The sequence below is a fragment of the Ammodytes marinus genome (genome assembly GCF_949987685.1).
Source record: "Ammodytes marinus genome assembly, chromosome: 1".
NCBI classification, from domain to species: Eukaryota; Metazoa; Chordata; class Actinopteri; order Uranoscopiformes; family Ammodytidae; genus Ammodytes; species Ammodytes marinus.
In genome coordinates, this window is record NC_137230.1 from 22,507,785 (window position 1) to 22,534,829 (window position 27,045).

At 40.5% G+C, this 27,045-nt stretch overlaps 1 protein-coding gene across 3 annotated transcripts; it reads right to left on the bottom strand.

Moving 5' to 3' along the window:
• Positions 1-32: 32 nt before the first annotated feature.
• On the bottom strand, positions 33-26,723 carry tpp2 (tripeptidyl peptidase 2). Of its 3 annotated transcripts, none has more exons than XM_080027613.1 (29): positions 26,498-26,723; positions 25,177-25,305; positions 24,879-24,974; positions 23,867-23,971; positions 23,647-23,771; positions 23,400-23,563; positions 23,108-23,262; positions 22,940-23,016; positions 22,719-22,843; positions 22,294-22,542; positions 22,066-22,181; positions 21,386-21,557; positions 21,137-21,294; positions 20,949-21,025; positions 20,752-20,858; positions 20,490-20,644; positions 19,335-19,451; positions 19,140-19,240; positions 18,857-18,953; positions 18,636-18,773; positions 10,783-11,027; positions 10,235-10,313; positions 6,091-6,129; positions 5,354-5,505; positions 5,136-5,232; positions 4,887-5,017; positions 3,720-3,975; positions 3,240-3,359; positions 33-3,063 (listed from the first exon to the last, which is right to left on the bottom strand). In XM_080027613.1, exons 1-29 carry the CDS (start codon positions 26,660-26,662, stop codon positions 2,974-2,976), a joined length of 3,837 nt encoding a protein of 1,278 aa, XP_079883739.1. In that variant the 5' UTR covers positions 26,663-26,723; the 3' UTR covers positions 33-2,973. The 3 variants fall into 3 exon arrangements, with proteins under 3 accessions (XP_079883739.1, XP_079883738.1, XP_079883740.1); XM_080027612.1 differs by having other exon boundaries at positions 22,719-22,846; XM_080027614.1 differs by lacking the exon at positions 6,091-6,129 and having other exon boundaries at positions 22,719-22,846.
• Positions 26,724-27,045: the final 322 nt, after the last annotated feature.

Below are 27,045 nucleotides of genomic sequence, written 5' to 3' on the forward strand. Positions count from 1 at the left end.
TATTCTGACATTTCGCTTGTTTGTGACTTAACTTCATGTGACGACAAAACATTGTTATAGTAGCTCAGGTCTTTCCCACATGATCAGGGAAGCATGTGTATAAAATAATACTGAGAACATACAACTTTATCTCATAACATTCTGTAAAATAATGGCATTTACTAGATTTTATGACTACAAATAAACACTCAACATCCAGAAGAAGCATTTCTGAAGTCTTTCCTGACATCAGCAGACTGAGAAGAACACATAAGAGAGGTGTGTCTGGCGCCAAAAATGGGGGGATAGTCCTGTGTTGAAAGTTAAGGCCATTTTTCTGAGAGACCGTCATGCACGCATACTGTTGACAGCTGAACCCACCAAACCCCAAACACAGGGAAGAGAAAAAAGGATGAAAAAACAGGAGAAAACACAGGGTACAATAAGATGTAAAGATGATACAAAACCCAGCCGAATCCAGTGAACTCCCTGCGCACTCAGAGAGGCCCTGCTAAGACCTCACGGCTAAAAACAGAAACGTCCACTGCTTCCCATGTGTATGTATGGCCAGCTCAAAACTTATCAGATTATTTTAAGGACGAAAGGCCCCGGGGCTCGGAAGCAGCTGCTTTTACAATCTTAAGCATGCACCTTCCACTTGTGAGAGCACGAAAAACCACATCAAGGATATATGAAACCATAACCATATATAAACCATTCAGAGCCAATGTTCTTGAACTCATTGAGAGCAAACCTATTTTCTTATGTAATTGTACTTTTTGTTTTACACGTCCAAAAAGTGATAAATCACAAACTTTTTTTCCTGATTTGTAACAGGACTTATTTGAGATTTAACAAAATAAATACCAGCTTCTAGCTCCTATACTAAAAATCAGGTACACCTGATTTTTTTGCAGACGATTTACAAACAAATGCCGTGGAGTGATTGTTTCTCAAAAAATCTTCACGTCATGAAAAACAAACGGGGAAGGAACACGACGAGTCTTTCTAGTAAACAATTAAATTGTTTTGGCAAGCAGCAACTTTGATCGAATAATCTTTTCCTGAAAACAGATTTTTCTACGAGATGACTCCATGACCAAATAAACACAAATCAAACATTTTAACATTGATAAAACTCTTCTGCTCTTCCTCCTCAGGACGGTGTGATTAAATCAGTGGCGACATAAACATACAACTCCTGAAACTCACGTCACGTTTAAATCCTCATTGGTGCTCAGAAATATAAAACCTTGACCAAATGAGAGACGCACAAACGGAAATATGTCATGTAAAATAATTAAAAACTGTGTCTTCAAGTTGGATGCCATTGTGCATTAAAAAGATGGATTAAAAGATTTGGTTTTCAGGGCCTTTAATGCCGACTCGGTGTTCACTGTGGATGTTCACAACTAAAACAAGTTTCAAAAAGTCTATTGATATTATATTATAAAGAAAAATAATAAAATGGTTGCTGGATAAAAATGTGCAGTAGCTCAGAACAAACCACTGGTATGGCCCTTTAAATTACATAAAGTATATGAAGAAAAAAAAACTCATGCTTTTACCCTTCTATAAATGGCTATCATTTTAGCCAAGTTTGGAGAACAATGTCCACGTAGACACAAGCACACGTTCAAGTCATTCAAAAACACACACTCATGAAAATAACAGTGGATCTCAATCATCTGGTTCGGGATTAAAAATCTTTTAAATTGAAACAAAATGAAATCTGCTTCAATATAAAACATTTTTGTTTCCCTTACATTCTATATGACATGCATATATGCAAAATACATCAATTGGATTAATATTAGTATTATACACCTATTGCATCTTAAGATTGTTTTATGTTATGTTTTATGTTACGTGTGTATGTACATTATCCTATGTGTTACTGTGTACAATGCAACATTTTGAATGCTGCCGATATATACGTCAAAACACTGTGCGAACATTCTGTAATGAAATCTGATCCAAACATCTGGAATCCTGCAACTGCATCTTGCCTGTAAGTGAGGTCTGTCCGATGGCCGTCAAATGTGCCGCTCAGGTTACGGCAGTACTAAAGTGGGTGGCCAATGCCTTCTGGAGGTAATAGGAAGTTTGATAAATTGTGTGTCTGGCTTTCCATTACCTGACAAGTCACTGACAGCCTGCTTACAGTGCACAGACACATCATACTGCTGCTATGAGACTTCAACCACAAGGCTAAAGAAAAAATTACTACAGGTGGCCGAGTGTTGATGGACGCATCAGTTTCTGCAGATGCCTGTGGTCTAAAACCTCCAAAAAGGTAAGGTACATGTAGAAAGGCACCTCAACATTGCTTTGTGTTCTGTGTATAAGAGTCAGAGAGCTAAATTATAACTTTATCAACCACCTGCCTTGGCTGGAACAAATAAAACAGACCCACAACATACAAAAAAAATAATCTGTTAAGCCTCCCTTTTATTTCAGGGGACTCTGCGTGCCCTCATATGTCCAAACATCGTGCAGCAGCAAGTCCTCCTGATGCCTCAGAAGAAGTATCATAATGGCCAGTTATAACTTTTTCTGTTGTCCAGGTTGTGAGTAGATGGGGTCAGTATTTACATGAGATAATTGACATTGATATGATATGATAAGGAGTCCAGTTGTGCATGTGAAAGCATTCAAAAAATTTGTAAATGACACCAAAATAAAAAGGACAACATCCAAACTGACTGAGCACTGAGCTAGCAATAATCTTAACAATGATATGGTGTTTAACAAGACATTTAAAAGACAGGATAAATGTGATCGATTGCCCTATAAAAAGGCGTCCAATGCATCAAACCTTTTACAAGCAGTGGTATCCTTCAATTTGGTGCTCATCTACATCTAATTAAAATAAAGAATCAAAGGCAAAGACCATGTGACCCTGAGGGACATGATATGGAGGTTATCATGTAATGGACCGTGTTTGGCCATGCTGCACATGCATGTGCATGGTGTGTGTGTGTGCTTCTATGCCTAGAATAGAGTGTATTCCGCGGGGTACATGACCGGGAGCCAGTTCTCACTGAAGGTGGTGCAGTGTGTCCATTGGAGGTGTCGCATAAGCTGGAAAAAAAAATGAAACAAAAAACAGAAAGTTAGTTCCAAGGGAACACAGCTGACATTCAGCATTTTCAATTAGAAAATGTGAAAATAAAAATATTTTACTCATTATTTTGGAGTGTAAGCAGTAAGACATATTTTATATTTTGAACAGACACCAGCCGTGACTGCCCTCATACCTGGATGCAGTTCCTCATGTTTTCTTTGCTTGGCTTCTCTTCCACCATCTTTGAGGCATATTTTAATGCTCGGCCATACATCTTATTCACAAGAGCGTGTTTGTATGAAAACATCAACACCTGAGCAGTGGGAAACAAAAGCAAGACAAAGAAGATATGAGCTTAACATTGTTTTGACGCAGAATGGCTAGCTAAAGTATATATATATATATTTTTAAATTATGTTTACGACTCTTTTTTACAAAGATTTCTGTCTTCAGTAGGGACCAGTGGGCCGAGTGTCACAAGACAGGCTGGGCAAGTTGGAAGGTATTGAGAAACCATCACGTTGAAAACTATAGAAAACACCCAGCGCTTTTCATTTAATCTAACATGGCAGATGTACCACACACACACACATCAGAATACTTGAGTCACTTAACTGTCCTTGAAATTGAACAACTTGGAAACTTATTTTCTAAAAAATTAATTTTAGCTCACCTTGGAGTCAGTTAGCTCTGCCCACTTCTGCACCTCCCAAAATGTATCCATCAGGGCTTTAGAGACATTTTGCTGGGTGTCGTCAGAAGTGCTGGCCACCGGTTCCTCCTCCTCCTCCTCCTGTGCAGCTGGTTGGCCCGTAGTGACGGCAGCGGCTCCATCCTGAGGCGCAGGGGGGAGCAGCAGCTGGTCAGCCAGAGAGCAGCCCTTCCTACACAGAGCATCCAGCAGAGACGCCTTCTGCTTCTCCATGTCACTGAAAACAACAGGATATAACTTCAGGTTTAGCTCTGTTTATTATGATGGTTAACTCAGGGATTCCCACTTAGTCTTAATATTAGAGGTGACATAAAATTCAAAATAAATCATTGTGAAGCTTTAAGAAAAATAAAATTTAGAAACATCGTTTCATCAAGGTTACTGCTGTGACTGTGGCAACAAGTTCACTGACCGGTGTGTGGTGAATGCCTAAATTTAGTATAGCAATAATAAAGAGGGGTACGACAGCCAGTATGGACTGGCTGTCGTACCCCTCTTTATTAGCTGCCGTCACTACGGGCCAATCAGCAACCGCTGTCTACGACGCCTCCTGGGAATCTATTGGCCCAGGAGGCCAATAGATGCCAACCTGTGGGAACTCAAACAAGAACCAATAGAGACCCAAATCAGGAGAAGAAAATGGAAATGGATTGGCCACACACTCAGAAGAAAACACAAATCAATTACAAAACAGGCCCTAATGTGGAACCCACAAGGCAGGAGAAAGAGGGGAAGACCTAGAGCCACCTGGAGAAGAACCACAGAGCAGGAGATGAAGTCGAAAGGGCTGACATGGCAACAACTAGATCGGATGGCACAAGACCGAAGAGGATGGAGGGTTTTCATCGATAGCCTATGTTCCCTAGGGAACTTAAAGGCCTAAGTAAGTAAAGTACGACAGCCAGAAGTCAGAACTGAGAAAGTGTGCGTGTACTTCTTATTTATATAGTACGATTTGAAGTTATCACAAGACTGTAATGTTCTAAGAGTTATTTAAAAAGGTCCTGTGATAAGCTTTTATATGGGGACCCCTTTTCTCCTGTTCTACTTTCTTTACTATGAATTGCATTGATAAAAGGATTCTAATGATGCTCTACTATTCATGCCATTTGTTTCAGTGGTACATACATCTTGATGGAAGCGGCGTCAGGCCGAGGGTCTGTCTTCATGGTGAGGTAAACCGCCAGGGCCGTCTGGTCGATGTGGGAGATAACGATGTCAGCTGCTGATAACACCTCTCCGAGACGTTTCACACGCTCCTGAACACAGAACAGGAGAAAATTGAAGCAGAGCATTGTTGTATAGTTTAGAGTCAAACATCTCAAAATGAATTTGATCCTCCCATGTCTTCTCTGTCTTGCCGGTGTGATGCGTTACCTTTTCAGAGTCCAGCTGGTGCAGTCGTTGCACATGAAGTGGAAGGTAATCGGAGTAGTTTTCCCTCAGCTCTTCATAAATGGAGCTCGAGTCCAACCTGAACGGCAAAGACAAAACACGCCCGATGGTTGAGAGAGAGAATTCAAACAGGCCAAAGAAAAGAAGCAATTGTGCATTGTGTTGCTGAGAGAGAAAAAAAACATAGGAATTGTGCACACTTTGTCATCCACTGGATCTTCAAGTCTCTCAAAGCTTCGGCAAACTCGTCCTTTACATCTTTTTCTTTGTCTCCTTCCTTGTCCTTGTCCTTGCCTCCATTCTTTGTTTTGTTGGGAGCAGGAATTAAGTGGTAGACAACTGGAACAATATCCTGTTTAAATGAACACATACAAAAAGTAGTTTAGTTACAAACCAATGACTTTGAACTTGCAACAATATCCATGACCTCTACTTAACTACGCTGAATCCGCACCCCAAATTCTCCCCCTGATCCTGTCGGTGTCATGTCCTTTTTACTCTAAACTCACTCTGGCTTTTATAGCTCCCTTTAAATAAATGAAGAAAAATGCATTTTAACTCTCAGTTAGACAAGTTTAGAGTAATGAGATTATATATATATATATATATATATATATATATATATATATATATATATATATATATATATATATATATATATATATATATGTGATGATAATATTTATTGATATATATGTGATGATAATATTTATTGATATACAACTGACCACCAGAAAACCTATTATTTTTCATATATCAAATCCCAAATCATGTTATGGCTAGACTGTTGCATTTTTCATTACAGCAATATTGACATAGTTTTACATAATTCATGAAGATAGAACAAGTCCCATCTTAAGCTAAGGAATAAGCCATTTGCTGATGGTAGGAGAGCAGTGGAGGCTCTGTTGTACAGTGTTTCTAGCTCATCCAGTACCTTTTTAAACTTCCCTTGTCGTTTTGCAGAGGCCTGCCCCTGGTGGTCAGAATAACACACAGTAAGGAAAAGACAACAAAAAAAACACACCAAAAAGGATTCTCTCTTTCATTTCATATCGTCAGTCACAGACTCGGTTTAATCCACCTACCTGTCACATTATGACAAATGGCAGTGTGGTAAACAGTGGTTTAATCCTTTTTGCTAAAAAGCTCAGATGTTTATGTTTTGTTCACATCTTACATATCTTATCGACTTCTTCTGCTCCGTCAAAACGGTTAACACTGCATCTTCACTCGCTACAGTAAAATATAATCAAGTGGGTTGAAAACAGTTAAAGTATTGTGAGTATGAGACTAAAAAGAAACACAGGTCTGCAGCATGGGACATTTCTTTTTTGTGTTTTTGAACGCGTCACTAAGATTTTTGGATTAGGGCCACAAAGTCAGGCAAAATCAGCCAAAGACACACAAAAGCTGGTAAAAAAGAAGTTTTCAGATGTTTGTGTGGTGAGATGTAGAGCAGCCCATAAAGACATTGAGAATAAGCTTAGGAAATTAATGATTTGCCACTGTATTGTCAAAACGATTTAACTCTCATTTTCACCTGTGCCATTTACTGTACTTCCGTCTGAATATGACAAAGTGAGAATTGGGCTTGATATCAAACTCAATAACTGTTTGGTCTGAAATGTGTCTAACTCAAGGTATCAAATTGTCAGGAAAGAAAAGAAGGTCAGATTCAAAATCGTATTTGCTAATTAATTGATCAAATAGCTTCTTAATTAAATCAAACTAATTTTGCATTTGAATTTTGGCTTATTTTGTTAAATGCAACAAGAACACAATGATTCAGAATAATTTGAAAATGTCAATTACTACCGATCCCCAGGTGAACATGTAGTACATCTGAAGCAAAGTTATTTTAGACAGATTGTATTCTCTCATGAGGCACCACTAATATTCTTCCACCTGTGCCTGAGGGCAAAAAGTCAAAACAAAGTGCAGAAGCAACTGACTTATGTTGACTCGATCATGTTAGCTATTGGAAATACTTCTCCTAATTTATTTTGCAATCCAATGATCCAATTAACAGCTGGATCCAGTGTGTGGAGACCTGACCGAGGTGATGGCATGAGCAAAATCAAATTGTGTTTTTTTGGAATGACAGCAGAACCATGGGCAAAGGCAGATGAGCAAGAATACAGAGTAGAGCAACTCATTTCAGAACACAGAAACAAGCAGTTGGAGCAGTGGAGTGACGCCGAGATCACTTATCGACCTGTGGCATATGCCATTGGAAGTATGGAAGTATGGAAGTGTTGTACAGTACGTCCATAGGGTGTAGTGGTGGTGTGACAGTTAGACTGAAAGACATGTCATGTAACGAGCGTCATTAAGTGCTAGGATGCAGCACATGCTGCGGCACATGGCATGGCATACCACATGTCTCAGTGACATATGCCACAGGTCTATAAGGGATCTCAGCGCTACTGGAGCAGTAGTCTCCCCCCTGATCTTCAGGACCACAAGTACTTCAGGCGTCACATATGAAATGAGGAAATTTCAAATTGTTGTCGTTCACGTCAAACTTAAGGATCAGCACGCTGGCCATGGTAACGGTGTGATTATGCCCAAATGCACTAAATCCCTCTTACTATGTTATTTTGGGAGTAATCTCAGAATGCTAGTATGCATCTGAAAAGAGTTAGCATATTTGTCAATTCATAGTAAAAAATTGTGTCATTTCAGTTTGAGTTTCTGTTTTAGAAGGCGGGACTATGCTCCTCACATATGGCACATTATCAACCTGAACCAATCATAGCAGTTCTCTGCTCAAACATTCCATAATAATTACTTGACTGAGTTACTGTTGCCATGGAGACTGTTTGATACATGAACCTGCGAGCCAAGCCAACACAGTCCTGGCAAGCGTTGTAGACATTAAAACAGCTCTTTTTTTTTAACTTATGCTGGGTTTACACTACACAACTTTTCACGCGATTTGACAGTCGCAGACAATCTTCCAATGTCGGACTGAAATCACAGAAGTCGTGCTGGAGTTGTGGCGCGCGCCCGTAATCTCAGTCGTTTGGTGTGTGGTGGTCTTCCGACCCAATTTCAGCCAGTCTTCTTCCCGTCTTGACATTCCGACATTATGAAACATGTTTGATATTATCGTTAGTCTTAAGGGGTTGGCTCAAGCAAAATGACGTAAACACTGTCACACTCTCGCATGCACCAAACACGACGCAGGAGGAGCGGCATTAGTCGCGACCTGTGTCCGCCTGTGCAGGCACTTATTTTGGATCCTTTTTCCAGCCTCGTGGAGAACAAGGCTGACAGCCGCGCAACCTGAACACTTTACCGTCAAATACAGGGTTAGGAGTTAAAGTTATTGGGGGACGAGATCAGCAAATAAAGATGGTCAAATAACTAAAGGAAGTCCCCCACTTGGAATATTGAATTAACTTTTTTTTAATTAAATAATCACTATCGCGTTTGCGGAAATAATATTAATCTCAAAAGGAATCTAGTTGTAGTCTTGCAATATGAGACCCCCTGTCTTTTCAAAATCTCACTCTGTGACTGAAAACTAATGACTACCGTACTTTTCGTACTATATGCCGCACTGGACAATAAGCCGCAGGTGTTATAATGTTTAATTACCATATGTAAGAGTTTGTGCACAGAGGGGATTGTCGGGAAAGAGATGGCTGCTTGAGGAAGCTCCCACATTTCAACAAACAAGTTGCATATTTGCATAACGTACGTAAGTGTTACCATTTTGTGCAATAGTAGCTATTAGGGATGGGCACGAGTGTTTTCGCTACTCGTGTGATCGCTTGCCTTCCTCGAGGATCAATCGATTCCTCGTTAAACTTTTTTCTATTTTTAGGACGCAACGCATCTGTCTACAGAACAACGGTTGACCGCAATAAAGCGCTCAATGCTTATGTCAAACAGTCACAGTTGCCATATGATATTAAGGATTTATTTTCCACAAGTTTAAAACACATTTTCCTAACTGAAAGTAATTAAATAAGCGGGCCACAATTTAAACCGATCGAGTAGGTCTGCGGTGGAGAGAGAAAAAAAGCATGGGCTGTAGTTGGCTAACATTCAAAATAGACATTTAAAATAAGAAGGGCAGCAAATACAATAAAATTATTGTCCTACAATTTAAACACATAGATAGGCTAAATAACTCACCAAAGCAGTAGAAGTAGTAGGCTAGTATATCCAACCGCGTAATGCTCACTCCTGTCCGTGACTAATTACCGCGACTAATTCCTCGTTAACGGAACGTTACACCGTCGGCTTTTGAATCTCAATCCTATATTCCATAATAAAGGCTTCTTAAATGTCGTTTGCTCGAATGTGCCCGAAGTCAGCCTACGTGACTTTCCAAGTTTTCCAGCACCGCATTCAGCTCCACGGTGCTGTGGAGACCACACACTGGCTGCGCTGCACGGAGGTGGCGGTTTCTGTTTGACACAACGCTTAGTTTATTTAACTTGGATCAAAATATAAAATTTGGTTAAACTTTATATCCGTTTTGTGCCGTTTTGTACACGTATATAACATTTTAAAATAGCGGCGGCCCGCCGGCCGGCCTAAAGGCTACAAACACTAAAAAAAACAAAAAACGATTTTCCTCATCCACCAATCGAGATCATTTGAAACGAGGAGTACTCGAGTACTCGATTACTAACGCCCATCCCCAGTAGCTACAGAATATATACTGTGCTGTGTAATAACAGGGTCGAAAAACGGGAAAAAGTCGCGGCTTGTAGGCCGAAAAGTACGGTAGTTGTCTTCAGGTGTGAGTTGATTGTCTTTAGATGTAAGAGGGTTTCAGTCTTCAGTCTTTTCAAAGTCTTTTAAAAGTCCTCTAGTGTAAACCCAGCATAAGTTGAATAATATTGATGAACATTTAATTTCAATCAAATTTTTTGTGAAAGCTTATTGGACACCCAACTTTGATATCATATATTGATGATGTTTTTATTTGACTATTTTAGACCAGAGGCTTTAAGTTATTACACAACAATGTATATTATTTCCTGATTAATAATGGAGACTGTAACAACCGTGACTGAAGATCCTGAGGACAGAGGGTAACAACATATGAAGCCACTCACTGCTTTCTTGCCATATTCGCTCTTGGGGGCAACCAGAGAGCCTGAGAGATAACATCCTGGACTCGTCCCCTTTGGGATCCTGAAAGAAGGGAGAAACAATGGGGAGAGAGACAGCGATGGACAGAATAAAGAAACATTAAACAAAATTTGAGCACAATAATATGCTGAATATTTTTTAGTTTGAAAATGTTTTTTGCTAATCAAAAAAAATCTAAATTTTAAACGCATGACTACGAGCTTAATTCTCCAATGCAATTCTCGTCAAAGGCACAATCTTTATCCCAAAGCAAATTCTAATGTGTTTCCTATAGATCATGGAGTCTTAAAGGATCTACAGTTTTACTTGGTGTGATTATGTGCTGGCAGTAATAAAAAAAAGTAATGTTTTGTTTTTTTAAGGCAACTGCTGTTCTGGGATCATATCAGGCAACAATCAAGTTTAGCTGACTGATTATTACAAAAAATAAGTATTTTTGTTTTGAACACAATAAATCCTTCCAGACGATCGTCCACCTCAAGAGAAAAAGTCCCTCGTCAAACTGACTCACTTGTCATCTGGCAGGGACGTAACATAGAAGGGCTGTGTGGCTCCCGGGCACAAGGTGACAGAGTTTGTCTTCTTCTTGGCCATGAGGGCAGCACGGTGCGTCTCGTAGACATCTAGACTGAGTGTTGTGGACAGACGGTGAGAAACCACAAACGGTAGGTCTTTCAGCCGCTCCAACTCGCTGGATTGCTCGTGGCGGACCTGCAGGCGAACAGTGTAGTCCCCCTTTTCCAGCTTCAGAGAATACTGGAGAAGTAAAACAGACAGAGGGTAACTCTTTAAGAGTGTGGCATGCATGCCAGGAACATCTCCTTCTTATCCACATTCCGAAAACGCACCAATTACAGATGATAGTGAACATCTGGTAAAGACAAAACATCTTAAGAGCCCCAGTAAACCCAAATCCACAAAATCCTTCTAATTTAGAAATTTGGTGTGTTAGTTGCATGATAGTAAGCATCTGAAAGGAGTGAGGCAAATGTATCAATCCAAATAAAAAGATATCGCCATGTGATAAACTGTACAGAAAATCGGTTAAGATGAGGCGGGCTATGCGCTGGTTCTTATGACACAGTTAAGTATTTTAAAACAATTACTGCAGGTTTCTGCCCGAACGTATTTTCAATCAGATTTTTGTTAAGGCTTGTTGAGACACCCAACTTTGATATCATAAATTGATTTTTACTATTTAAGACCAGGTTTCGAGATGTTTTATAGCTGTAATCTGTCATATTTTACTTAAGTTATTTTTTTCTAGTGGCCGTAAATGTAATTACAGGCGCTTCTGGAATTTATTTCAAAACCAGAAGTTATGAGAAGTACGGACAGAAAGATTCTGTATCGCTACAGCATCAGCACTCCTCAGTGACAGCACTCACCCAGGCATGACTGCTGTGCTCGATTGTACACAGCAAATCAGGAACTTCAGGCATAGCAGCACATAAGAGTGTGCAGAAAGACCTTTTCATAAATTTTTAAAATGCGAGACCTAGAACCATGTCTTATAAAAAACATAGACTGTATATAAAAGTTAAAGACGAAATTAAAAAAACTAACAGATGTACTGGAATTCACACAGGTCGGAACTCTGTACTAGGGCTGTACGGTATGGTCTAAAATGTACAGGTGAAACTCGAAAAATTTGAATATCGTGCAAAAGTTCATTTATTTCAGTAATTCAACCTAAATGGTGAAACTAATATATTATATAGACTCATTACATTCAAAGTGAGATATTTCAAGCCTTTATTTGTTATAATTGTGATTATTATGGCTTACAGCTTATGAAAACCCCAAATTCAAAATCTCAGAAAATTAGAATATTACATAAAATCAATAAAAAAAGGATTTTAAATACAGAAATGTCGGCCCTCTATAAGGCATTATCATGCATATGTACTAAGTACTTGGTTTGGGCCCCTTTTGCACAAATTATTGCCTAAATGCGGTGTGGCATGGATGCTATCAGTCTGTGGCACTGCTGAGGTGTTATGGAAGCCCAGGTTGCTTTGATAGTGGCCTTCAGCTCGTCTGTATTGTTGGGTCTGGTGTGTATCATCTTCCTCTTAACAATAGTCCATAGTTTCTCTATTGGGTTCAGGTCAGGATAGTTGTCTGGCCAATCAACACAGTAATACCATGGTCAGTCAACCAGTTACTTGTGGTTTTGGCACTGTGGACAGGTGTCAAGTATTGCTGGAAAAAGTAATTCAGCATCTCCATAAAGCTTGTCAACAGACAGAAGCATGAAGTGCTCTAAAATCTCCTGGTAGACAGCTGTGGTGACTTTGGACTTGATAACACAGTGGACCAACACCATCAGATGACATGGTGCCTCAAATCATCACTGACTGTTGAAACTTGACAGTGGTCTTCAAGCCCCTTGGATTTTGTGCCCCTCCACTCTTCCTCTAGACTGTGGAACCTTGATTTCCAAATGAAACGCAACATTTAATTTGGATCAGTGATGATTTGAGGTATCATGTCATCTGCTGCTGTTGGTCCACTGTGTTATCAAGTCCAAAGTCACCACAGCCATCTACCAGAAGATTTTAGAGCACTTCATGCTTCTGTCTGTTGACAAGCTTTATGGAGATGACAATTTCCATTTCCAGCTAGACTTGGCACCTGCCCACAGTACCATAAGCCACTGGTAACTGGTTGACTGACCATGGTATTACTGTGTTGATTGGCCAGACAACTCTCCTGACCTGAACTCCATAGAGAAACTATGAACTATTGTCAAGAGGAAGATGATACACACCAGACCCAACAATACAGACGAGCTGAAGGCCACTATCAAAGCAACCTGGGCTTCCATAACACCTCAGCAGTGCCACAGGCTGATAGCATCCATGCCACACCGCATTTAGGCAATAATTCATGCAAAAGGGGCCCAAACCAAGTACTTAGTACATATGCATGACTATACTTTCTAGAGGGCCGACATTTCTGTATTTAAAATCCTTTTTTTATTGATTTTATGTAATATTCTAATTTTCTGAGATTTTGAATTTGGGGTTTTCATAAGCTGTAAGCCATAATAATCACAATTATAAAAAATAAAGGCTTCACATACAGGGTTTTTCCTGGCTCAGAATGGGCCTTTGGGGGGTCAGTACGGGACCGACTTTTTTTGGGGTCGCGACTGTGCACCAGTAAAAGCAAACGGTTTATGTATTTTAAGAGGGATGTAGGGTTGGGAGAGGGCAGTTTCTGTCCAGATAAAGAGCATTTCAGTCAGCCTGTCAATCACTGTGTTACCATGGAGCTTACTGACGCTTATGAAATCACAATAAACAACCTGTAGATATGAAGTCAAAATACTAATAATGACTAGGCCTACCTATTTAATACTTTAATTGTTTCTAATTGATCTAAACCAGGGGTGTCCAAACTTTTTTCAATGAGGGCCACATACAGAAAAATCTACGAAGGGTTGGGCCACTTTGCAAAAATAACACATTTATCAGGACATGTAGCTGTTCTTATGTTTAGTTTCATAGGCCCTCATTTATCAATTTTGCGTAGACCAGAAAAATGGGTGTACGTACATTTCCACGCAAATCTCGGCATTTATCAATATGGACGTGAGCGTAGGATACGCTCAAATCCCACGCCAGCTCTCAGCTCGTGTACGCAATTTTGTAAACAGCATGGACTCGCAGTGCAGGCTGTGCCGGGTAGCCGATGACTTTGTTGGACAATTATAAGAAGATAATACAAATGCAGTGTTTGCTCAGACCGAAATAAAGATATTAATCACTTAAAATTGTGCAGCTTATGGTGCGCAACTGAGTAGGAGCACTGATTCAATAGTGCACACACCGGCCACTCAGGAGCGCTGCATGGGACTGCGGCAGTTATCTCCGTCTGGAGCAGCTGGGGGGACACTGAGGCACGGGGGCTGCATTCATTCAAAATGTTAGCCTAAGTATTAAATATGTAGTAGGCCTACACTGCTCTTTATGATACAAAAAAATACACGGCACAACATTCAGCTTAACATTTTATTTATTTGACGCACTTTGTAGATGTTAGTTCCTCTTTTAATGTGTCATTGATGCTAAAGCGAGCGATTAATTTCCACCGTTAACCGGCACGTTGTTCCTATCTGCTGGTGGAGCAGGACGGTGGGCGCTCTCACAGCTGATCGCTGCCGGGTCGGCTTGTGCAGCTGACGGCCGGGCTGACCACTCGTGCCAAGCGCATGCTGTCATACAAACGCAAAATGTGTTATTTTTAGTTTTTAAAACCCTTTTGAATAGTGCTATCTAAAAGGGCCAATACATTCTAATCATTCAAATCTCTGCAGACGTGTATTTATTTTATGGGGACCATTATCGGACAGTTGGTGCGTCTTTTTCTCCTCCACCACTTATATTATGCCCGCAGCCCCGCACCCCCAGTTGGTTGCATTTCAGAACAGCAACACGCTTTTTTTAGTGGCGATTTTGAGTCAACACCAACGCTGTTGACCGCAGCAGTTATTTCCTTCCTAACTGCTGCCTTCTGTCGTTCTTTGATGCTGCTTGTAGGCTAATGCTCCGAAATGAAACTCTTTTTTTTCTACTTTCGCTGTTATTCTGTCAATTTCTACTTCAGGGAAGTGCCGTATTGCGCATATCCATGTCGTAAAACCTCTGGGCGAGGCCTCTAAACTGAGAAAATATAGGGGCGTGATACACTCGTTTCCATCCGCCGCATTTATCAATATATGGCCTGGCGTACGCTACGATTGGCGAGATACGCCTGTTTGATAAATCCCACGCGATACCTGGCGTAGGGAGGTATTTGCGCCAGAATCTGCACCAGTTTCCACGCAAAATTGATAAATGAGGGCCATAGTGTCTTCGTAAATTGTAATTCTTCTTCACGGCAACACTTTACTTGCACATTAAACAGATACATTCCCATTCTTGTTAAATGGCATTAATACACCCAGTGTGTTCTGCTTTTGCGTCCAATGTCCAGCTGGGTGAAAATAGTAGCCAGCCGAGATCCCGCCCCAAAATGGGGGGTCCGGGGGTATGCCCCCCCGGGAGATTTTTTTAAGTTTTTAAAGTGAAATGCATGAATCTGGTGCACTTTGAGAGGGAAATGAAGAGGCTAAAGCTGAAGAATTTTGTATGAAAAAAAATGGAGACACTGTGTCAGATGAATTAGAAGCTATTGGAGAAGGACACATGGATTTTCCATAATAATATTAATTTAAAATAAAATATTATGCAGGGTCCTCTGGGATGGGCTTGGTGCTCTTTTTCTTTTATGGGACATAGTATTTCTCTGTAATATAATGAGTGCATTTAAATTATTTAAAAATTAAAAGGGCCATATTACATTATATTTTTAAAATGTGCCATGGGCCAATCAATCAGTTTTGACACCCCTGCACTAGTGGGTTAACTAAGAAATGCAAAAAAAATATATATATATATTTTTTTTTTTCAAAGGGCCATATTACATTATATTTTTAAAATCGGGCCGTAGTTTGGACACCCCTGATCTAAACCATGGAAAATGCAAGAAGGTAGGGCTGCTCGATTATGAAAAACCATAATCATGATTATTTTGAGTAATCACATTGTGTTATCACAATTATCAAAGACAGTTAATCATTGATTTAAGAACATTATGCATCTATTTTACTTTTAACAAGTTTTTTTTCTAATAACAGCATGACTTTGGACTTTAAACAAAGGCCTAATTTAACTGAAAACAGGGAGGATAGAAATAGGCTAAATAAGTGAAACATATTTTTAATAATTGAATAAAATAAATATGTCAAAATAAAAATAACCAGTTGTAAATGGTGTTGATAGGGCACGTCTTTTGCTAACATTGAATGTAAGGGCATGATTTATTTATGTCTCATGGAGCTGGCTGGATAGGCAGTTGCATTGTAGTGTTGACAGTTGTGGTGGCAGGAATCAAGGAGCTTTAAACCTCCTGTGTTTTTATTCATTGATTGCTTGGTCATAGACCACTATGACTCGACTTAAAGTGAATAAACAAATTGGTCGGGATGTTTAGAGGTGCAGATCAGGTCGTATATGCCTTTTTTCTTCTCTCTCTCGGTCGCGTATGTCACCTTACTCGCGTGTCCGCGCGTGACAAATCTTGCACATTATTTTAGTTTGTTGTGAGTCTGAAGTGTTTTCAGACAACAATTAGTTTTACCTTTATTCTCGTCATCTAGAAGTTTTTCATAACACCCGGCAATGCGCAACCTCTCCCTCGTACTCTCTGGACGAGCCGATAGCTAAACTCAGGTAAGGGAGGGGCCGAGCGAGCACACCGCTCGGCTGAAAGGGTGCGCTGCATTTAAAAGCCAGCATGCCCCGGCGTGCGGAACAATGATAGTTTAATAACGATTATTTTGTTTTCATGATTGAGGGAAGCCGTAATAGTAATCGAAAATGAAATTCAAGTTATTGCCCAGCCCCTCAAGAAGGATGACTTAAATTGGGCTGAATTTGGAGAGGTTTTAAATAGCTATATTTATTCTTAATCTTTATCACTTTGGCGCTGGTGATTTTCCTTTGGCGGTGGATAAATCCGCTTTGGCGCGCGCCAAAACTTTCTCTATGCAGGAAAAACCCTGCACATATCTCACTTTGTATGTAATGAGTCTGTATAAGATATTATATTCACCTATAAAGTTGAATTACTGAAATAAATGAACTTTTGCACGATATTCAAATTTTTCGAGTTTCACCTGTATATCACGGTATAATTTGAAGCATAGACGGTAACGGTATTACATCACGGTATATTCATTTATCTTTAAATGAATGCTTGTGAAGGGGTAAAATACTTGCTATTAAATACAATTTATATTAACAAGTAGAGCACAGTAATATAACATAGAATAAATTATCCAAATTGTTCAAGATGTTTTTGACTAATCAAAAACCAAAAAGTGATACACTTGACCCCGGTCTCCCCTACAGAGGGATTTAAACAACATTCATTGTGCAATCTGCAATGTTCTGTTCTGTGGATGGGTAGGGGAGGGGGTCAATATGTTTTTATATGTAAAGCACTCTATGCTGACTTTTTGTGTATGAAGTTACTCTATAGTAGGCTAAGTTTGATTTGACTATGACTCACTGAGAATGCTGATGATGCTCTGATGGCTTTTTACAATCGGTTTCTGATTCTATCATCTCTCAACTTTCATTTCAGTTTAAACTCCTTGTGTGGTGTTTATTTTTTTATAAAAACTGACATGAACATGACCACGCGCGCACAGAACAGTTTCTGCGAGTGGACAAGCTTCATCTCGAGGACGCATTTCTCACCGGGCTGTGAGTGACGAGAACGAGCCCGACCATCTTGAGGCGTGTGTAAACGAGTGTTCAACACTCGCTCACGGTCGCAGTATTTTGGCCCCAAAGTTTGTAGGTTACAGTGTTTGTAATTTTCTTATAGTGTTTTAAGATGCGAGTTGTTCAGTTGTTTCTTTCTCCCTCAGTTGTATGAGCGTGCAAGTTGCCGCTGTAAACTATCATTACACGGTTAAAACGTGCTTTCCCGAGTTTGGTTTGCATTGCCTGTCTGAGTAAGTAGGCTACATGGAGTTTCTCGATCGATGTAATAAGTTATAATTTATGCACGTTATCAAACGGCCAGGATTCGCCGGTCGCAACAGTTGTTTAATGTGTCATCACGAGCGTATTGCTATTGTTCTTTTCCCGGGATCGGTATACTGCTGTGCATGTTAAAGAAGGAAATAAACAGCGGATAAATCCTTACTCCTCGTCTCATCGTCTTATGCTTCATATTCTGAGATTTTGGGCAATGTTTTGGTGGTGGCCGACACTTCTGAAGTAAAACTAGTGATATTAGCCGATCAGCATGGTAACAGTACATCCACCTGTTTCCTCTACTACAATTTCTTTTTGTGAATGACACGGGATCTAGCAGCATTGTCATGGATGTATTGGGCACGTGCCGGCTGACGGTGACGCAGCGGCCGCCTGCATTCATTGTGTGGTTGCGCTCATCACTGCTTTATAACTGCTATACCGGTGACACGTTAGAGTCAAAATCCATATCATAGCGCAACTTCATACCGGCGGTTTACCTTCTATACCGTACACCCCTACTCTGTACTACTGAATCGGAAACTCCCATGTCACGAGCACAAGGGAACACACGGCTGCGGCGCAGGAAGGTCGGCACAGACACTCTGATAGTATTACTGGGCAAAGCAGCAAATACATGCACTTTCATCAGTGGGTGATATGCTCAATCACCATTGTTTTAACTCACTATCTGATAGATAGGAACTTAATAGACAATAAACTTGATGTTAATCATGCGGATAAAATCTTTAAGGGCAAAGTATACCTGGTGTGGGTAGGCATCCCCGGAGCCCAGTAGCCTCTTGTTCTGATCGAACAGCATCCAGAGCTGACTGTCAAACTCAGACTCATACAGCAGCTCACACAGTGTGGGACAGCTGGGGGTAACCTCTCCGCTCTTAGGCTGAGGACAGAGCAAAAGAGGATTACACACAAACCAAATACAAAACAAAACATTTCATACAAAGTACTGATGGTGTTACTTACCTGGTGAAAGCTGTAGGTGAGAACAATCTCATAGAGTTGTCTGTTGTTAGGCAAAACGTCCCTCAGTCCCAGGGCTTTCACCTTTGAACTTAAGGGCCTGAAACGACAACAAGACAAACAGGGATGAAATAATGAACTGCACAATGTGTGTGTGTGTGTGTGTGTGTGTGTGTGTGTGTGTGTGTGTGTGTGTGTGTGTGTGTGTGTGTGTGTGTGTGTGTGTGTGTGTGTGTGTGTGTGTGTGTGTGAAAGAGTGAGATTGACAGAGAGTGTGTGCAGTTACCTAAGTGGCTGAACCCAGGACTTGAGGGTGATAGCAGGAGACGCCTCCTCGTATCTCAGAGGCGACGACACATCAAAATGCGTCACTCCCTCTGATGCATGCTGCGCAGAGACAAAAGACAGTTACAAACAAAGAACTGCAGATATTCTGTGGGTTGCATCTTCAGGCTAATCTGTGTGCCTGTGCTCTTCTTACTATGTGCAGCGGGGAAGGAGAAGTGTTGAGTCCATGGAACGAGATGCTGTAGTCCACCGTGACATCTCCAAGGCTCGCCCACCAGCGGGCAATGCAAAACTCTACTATCTTCCCTGACTGGAGAGGAGACACAAAAACATGCAGAAATGAGTCCACCATTATGCCATTTTATATATATATATATATATATATATATATATATATATATATATATATATATATATATATATATATATATATATATATATATATATATATATATATATATATATATATATATATATATATATATATATATATATATATATATATATATATATATATATATATATATATATATATATATATATATATATATATATATATATATATATATATATATATATATATATATATATATATATATATATATATATATATATATATATATATATATATATATATATATATATATATATATATATATATATATATATATATATATATATATATATATATATATATATATATATATATATATATATATATATATATATATATATATATATATATATATATATATATATATATATATATATATATATATATATATAAAATGGCATAATGGTGAGTCCATGGAAGTCAATGGTATATATATATATATATATGGATTTACGGAAGGGGCGTGGCTGCTAGAAAATTTAAATTTGCTCTGCAGCTTACTCTGGGCAAGAACCATTGGAGCTCATTAACTATGTCAGAAAAAATTCCGAGTCGACAATCAAATCGTACTATCTGATATAGGCAGGCATAACCGGAAGACGACTGATAGTAAACAACAAAGATGGATGCGGATATGTTATTGAAACGGCTTTGGCCTCGACACGGAACGATTTGCACTTAGCTTTTTCTTTAAAAAATTAACAGAAGACGGCACTCAAATCTTTCGTTAGCAAGAAAGATGAATTTGCTGTTTTGCCGACCAAATCCAGCAAAATTCTAATTTACCAGTTAGCCCAGCTGGTCGCTTGGGGCTTAGTGAAAACCCACTGGCACACCTGCTCTGATTACTTCAGCTTGTTCATTGCTCTGATTGGTGGAAGTCATTGCAGTGGTATTTTGAAATTAAATTTCTGTGCTAAACCCCTGTCAAATAAATGAATGAAATATACATACCAGCACAGGGAAAGCTTCAGTGATTGAGCCTCTTTCTAACAGTGAAGAGAACTTGTAGAATTCATTCGCTCTGTACGCTTTCTGTTTGACCAAGTGCACTGCGTGGAGGACAAACTTTGACGACACATCTCCCGAATGAGAGGTCAGCGTGATCTCTGCAAAAAAAAAAAAAAAAAAAAAAGTAAGTAAGGATGTGGAGACGAGAGAATGTAGACGATGATGAAAAAGGCAAAGCAGGTGAAAACCAGGAAATGACACTGACCTGCCCAGGAGGCTCCCTGAGGAACAGTGATGAAGTGGCGTCTGATCTGGCCCGGTCTGAAGTGCACGTCTGTAAAACACACTTCCTGATTACGACTGTCAGTCACTCTGTCAGATCAAAGAAAGAGAGATGTATCAGAGACACACAAACCTCTTACTGGAGAAAAACGTAAGAGAAAATATGGTAGAGGAGCTTACTTGGCAGGGATAATAACTGTGATTGGAACCCTGAATAGGGGACCACAGGTAGGTGCTGCTGTGTCATACCCACACACCTAAAAAAAAGAGAAAAAGAAGAAATTCACACTTTCATTGTAACTACATTAACAATAAAAGATATAGAAACAATTTCTAACGTTTTCTCCTCCTCTCTTTCCTATTTGTACCTCTGTGTAGTGCACTCCCTCTCTCAGTCCCAAAGGATCGATCCGGACGTTGATGTGACGACACTGGTTCATCAGCTCTAGATGGGACGGGCACTGGACCCACGGGGCGGCACATGTGAGCGCCAGGTGCAACTGCAAGGAGATTCGCTCAGAGTTTCCTGTGGTGGACGTCGAAAGAAAAAAATTCTAATAATGAAAACACATGCCACAAAAAATGTCTGTGATGCTTGAGCCTTGTATGACCAGTACCTGCGTTCTCTGGGAAGATGGGTTCAATTCCTACTCCGTGATCCGAGGGTGCAAGGATCTGGGCTGGGTCCCTGAGGTAGATGCCTTTCTGTGATCCCACACTTACTGAGAAGCCCAGACTGCTTGTGGGTAAATAGGCGTGTTGAGTGAGGTAGTCTAATGCCCTGTCCACCTGAGAGGGAAAAAAAGGGACGGGATTTTTGGATGGCTTCCAAACTATGCATTAAGCCCCTGTTAACGCAAATCCATTAAATCCTACTAACTATGTCATTTGGGGAGTAAGTTGCATAATCCAAATGAAATATATTGCCATTTAAGTTTGATTCGGTTTAGAAGAGGTGAGCTATGCTCTGGTTGTTAAGTATGTTGTATGTTGAACCAATAACGGCAGTTCACTGTTCAAACGTTCTACAAAAACAATGAACGTTGTCATGGGCGAGTCCCACAGTCCTGTCAAACGTTTGTTTAACTAAGTTTTATAATATGTATGAGAAAAAAAATTCAATGAGATTTTGGTAAAAGCTTATTGAGACACACTACTTTCATATCATAAATTGATTTCTACTATTTTCGACCATGTTTCCAGAGGCTTTAAGAAATAACTTTTTTACAATTAAATTAAAAACGTGCTGAGATTATTTACAGACAGAAAAGTAAATAGTTGTTATGGTTACAGTTACCTGGATTATTCCATGGCCCTGTGCAAACAACTCAATGTCATCAATCTTCAGAGCCGTGTTTTCGAGCGCTCTCCTCACCGCAGGAACAGAGGGACTGATCCCGGTCTGCTTCAGTCCTTTGCACGGGGAAAAAAAGTACACACTAGCATCATGTTTGCATTCGTTCACACACCTTCATACGTGCATAACATTCCAACGTCTGTCATAGGTCCCTGACCCTGGACACACCTGAGAGGATTAATGCGATGCCTCCGCAGGCGTTAGGGGAGGACATTGATGTGCCGTTCATCAGCTGGGTGCCACGAAGAGTCCAGTTGGGTACAGATGCAATGGCCCCGCCAGGAGCACTGATGCTGACCCCCAGAGCCCCGTCTGTACTGGGCCCCCTGGAAGACCAGGTGTACTGGTTGGGAGGCAGCTTCTCCCTCAGAGAATACTCTGCCACCATCATGTCTGGGGTCACGTACGCTCCAACTCCTAAGTAGAGAATGTACACAACTTTAAACACTTGTTTTTAACGTAGCTGTAGTTAATAATAATAACTCTGAAACCATACGGAATTGCACAATTAATATAAACTTTAGTTAACATTCAGTATAACAACAAAGCCTGTGTGTGTATGTGTGTGTGTTTGTGTATGCATGTGTGTGTACCTATGACACTGCTGGTGGTTCCCCCTGGGCAGCCAACCGTGGAGAGGCACGGGCCATTGTTTCCTGCACTTGAAACAAACATCACGTTGTGCTTCTGCACAGCTTCTGTGATCACCTCGCAAATCCTTCTGAAAAACAAACAAACAAACAACAGTGTCAGTGTGCAACACAAAGTAAACTCACAGAAGCCTATACGTAATACCCCTGGTTGCGAGACTTACCCCGAATTTGGCCAGTGGGTGGCTTCCCCATAGCTATAGTTAACCAAGTCACACTTATAGTTGATGACTTCAATCATCTTTGAGAGACAGAGAGGTAAATAATTAAAAAGGGCAAAAAACCATTAGGCAAATATTTAATATGTATTCATCAGTGTTAAGGCAATATACCGCGCGGATAAGCCCTGTGCCCGTTTCCATGGTGCTTAGGCGAGTGTCTCCAATCTTCAGAGCCAGGATTTGGGCACCTGGGGCAACACCATTGCGCTCGGGTTCCTCCGGGAAGTAACCTGCTGCAATGCTTGCAACGTGTGTCCCGTGAGCTCCTTAAAAAGCAAAATAATTAAGTTAGACTGCAGAAAGATGCCCAAATACCCAGAACATATATTTTTTGTTAACTGGCTGAATCATATGAAAGTCTTTCTTTCACAGGACAAAGATCAGAAGCTTTAGGATACCTCACCTCCACTTGTGACGATGCAGAGTGTGTTTCCCTCATCATATATATTTACAGAGTAGTTAAGCATCTCAGCATTTCCTAACGTGGCGTACTCCTGCGCCTCTCTGTAAGACCTCAGCACAGTGCCCTGGGAAAGCTCTCCACACTCCGAAGTGTCGACTACAGCCCTATGGAGAACAAAAAGTAACCGACAATGTGAACACGAGTGGTAAACAATAGTAGATAGTGAAGAAAAGGAATAGTGGCTTACCTCCATGTGACACCGTCGTTCCAAAGCACACAGTCATAAACAGGACCAGGATCACTGTACTTCTTTTCTAGTGACGCCAGCAGCTCAGACTGACTCTGAAGCTCTTCTTTCTGCAACTTCTCCATCTGAAGTGAATAAGGGAGGGAGTGAACAGGTCCGGAAACACCACATTATACGACCACTGAAAAGTACACAGAGAGTTCAAGACTGTAGGTCTGACCTGTGATGGTGTCGGGTGAGAGAGGTCGTACTCTTCTGTCTCGCGAGAGACCTTGGCAAGTGCTGCTCTGTGTGGTGGGTCCCACAGCTTCTCCTTTCGCTCTTTCTAGTAGAAAAAAGTGCCCAAACAACTTCAGCACATTAAAAGCATGGAAAGCCAATAGAGTTACACAATTTGATCTGCAGGACTTTGACAATATACATTCTCGATTTGATTTGATAAACTTGACAGAAATTCAGTTTAGATGAGGCGAGGCTAGCAGTTCTTTGTCCGAACGTTCTACTAAAACAATTAATGTTGCAATGGAGACCGTTTGATACGGTCACGCCCACACAGTCCTGTCAAACAGTCAGAGAGAGAGACAATCAGTCAGTGCGTTTCCATGGCACAACTAGATTGGATTATCACATATATCGAACAAGACACTCGAACGGACCGTGTCACTTGTCTGAGTATACATGGCCTTTCAGAAATCGGATAAATGTCCGATGCATGGCTGTCTCCACTATGCTAGGTGGCGCTGTAGCCCTTTCAACCATGCTTTCAACAAGTGGTTTTAGAGCCACGTCCGGTTCTCTTCCGTCAATAACCCATGGTGTAGTCTATCACGCGCAGGCACACGAGCACAGAACGAGAAGTCCGATATGCGATATCCGATCCCTGTATACATGCAGAGAGAAAGCCGACAATGAACGAATTATCAAGGTGTTCTTATCCGACTTCTCTTGTCCGTTATTGTGCCGATTTGTGTCCGAAGTAGATCGGATAAAGGTGTTTACATGCAGTTTAAAAGTCCTGTTGAGGTCTTATTCGTTTAGTTATCCGATTATGAGTCTGCATGTAAACGCACTGAGTGTTGATGGAACATACAACACATCTAAACTTGTGTTTGGGTTATGTGCATCCAGCACTGTGGACATGTCATCAAACAAATTATCTCCACAAAACCAAATTTTTTGCTAAATTAAATCCATGACAAGACCTAGTAGAGTAATATATCATGCTTTCCTACCTGTATTCTTTCTTTAAGAGCCTTAGGGAAGAACTCATAGCCATTTTTAACTCCAATGCGATACGTCCCTGATGGATTTTCCCAGGCAGGAGGGATCTGGAAGATAGTTTAAAAAAGACAGTGTGAGACACCATGAAGATAAATACATGAAGTGAATGTCTAATTATGAAGTCTAGTATAGCTAATATTTGAAAATGGGCCATACACATGCAATGATTGTTGTAACAACATCAAAAAATCATTTCAGATGCAGGATAATACCTGTAATGAAATTGGGTCAAACGATGTGTCTACTGACCTTAAGTGTTCTACCAGAGAGGCCAATGATTGTCCCATCTTTAGGCTCTGCCACCGTGGCCATGTTCACATCCCCGCTGCCTGTTGTATCAATGATGTCGATGATCTTTGGCTTTCCCTCAGTTGTGACCTCAAGACGCAATCAGTAATGTCAATTAGCACAAACGTTATGCAAAGTACATATTCAAGAATTTTGGACGAATCATTCTCTCTTCAACCACCTTAAAAGAGTGAATACACTTTAAATGCCTCTCATAAATATTTGAAGGTCTCAGATTTAGTCTCAGACTTTTTAAGTGCAATTGAAGCAAGGTGACACCTGGTTGAAAAATAAAAGACGTGACTGGAAATGTAACATGAAGTGGCAGTGCTGACTTTACTATATATTCTACCAGTATGTTTTCAAAAGTGCAATTTTATTTGCAGCCAAATAAGCTCTGATGGGACAGCAGCATTAGAGCCAGTGGAAAACTAAATTAAAGTTATAAAGAAAGTCTGTCTCTTTGCTGGGGAGTTGGTCGTGGAGAGAACGATGATGGACAAGCTGCTGAATTTAAAGAACAGCAATACACATCCCCTACAAAGCCTTCTGGTCAGACCCAGAGTGGTTTTAGTGGGAAGGTCATTCCTGCCAACTGCAATACCCATCAACAATGACTCCCTGCTGGGAGGGGAGACTCCTACAATCAGAATAAATGGACTATGCATAGTTTTTATTTTGAATGAACATTAGATTAATATTATGAACTACTGAAACAATACAAGTTCCCTTTGGGGATTAATAAATATCTGCCTGTCCATATGAACAGGATTTTCTAATTAATTTATGTAGCACTGTGTAGCTAACTTGGTAGCTAGATTACTAGTGTGACTTGGCACATAACATAACGGCTTTAACCGACAACTAACATTCCAAACGCTAGTTTACCTACTAGCTACTAAGGCCAAAACCTAGTAAGAAACTGACAGGACATATTGTAATTACTGAGTGAGGAGACTGAAAAACAACTGAAATCCGACCAATTCTGCTGTTAGCTGCTAGGCTAACATGCTAGCAGGTGTGCAAACTGCCGTTACCAAAACGTTAAATTATAAATTGTTCGTGTGACATAACACAAATTGACAGCAGATTGAAACCTCTGCTATTATTTACGTTGTGTTTATTTTGTTGTCAAATAAGTTAAAGAGGTCTTTGTCATAGTTGTGTGTATGAACTGATGCTAGCATGCTAGTCAGGCGTCAGCTGTTGCCGTTGAGTGACTGTGGTCAATATCTTGAATGAGTCGGGCCTTTTGCTTTGCTAGCTCCTAGCTAAAGTTTACCTGCATGCCGGGGGCCCCCGGGTCCACGCCGGTGTCGAGGATAGCGATGAGCACTCCTCGGCCATCATACTCGGGGAACCTGGTGAGGTAAGACGCCGCACCGGTTTCTTTCTTGGGGAGCAGCCCGTGGAAGGGGAACGGTTCCTCGGTAGAGTGAGCAGCCATGATCCAGACAGCGACAATGAAAACAAAAGCAGCGAAATGGGGAAGACAGCGACACGGTGGACACAGGGACGGCGAGCAGAGCTGTTTAAAGGCGCAGTGCGGCTCTCCTCTTGCTCAGCAACATCTCTGTCAATCATCTATCTTCATCCAACAGAAGGCAACATTGTTTCTCATGTAGCCGAATGTTTGAGCTCCACTGTTATTTCTTCACTTTACTTTGCTTATCCTATCTTATAACAAAGGCTGGCTTATAAGTATCCAAAGTTTGGAGTGGTGTGTAAAACTTGTCAAGTATATCGGTCTGTTTTATAGCACAAGTTGCATGGTGTGTTTATCAATAGGCCTAACTTAAAAATGAGCTGTCAGCTGTCAGGAGATTGTTT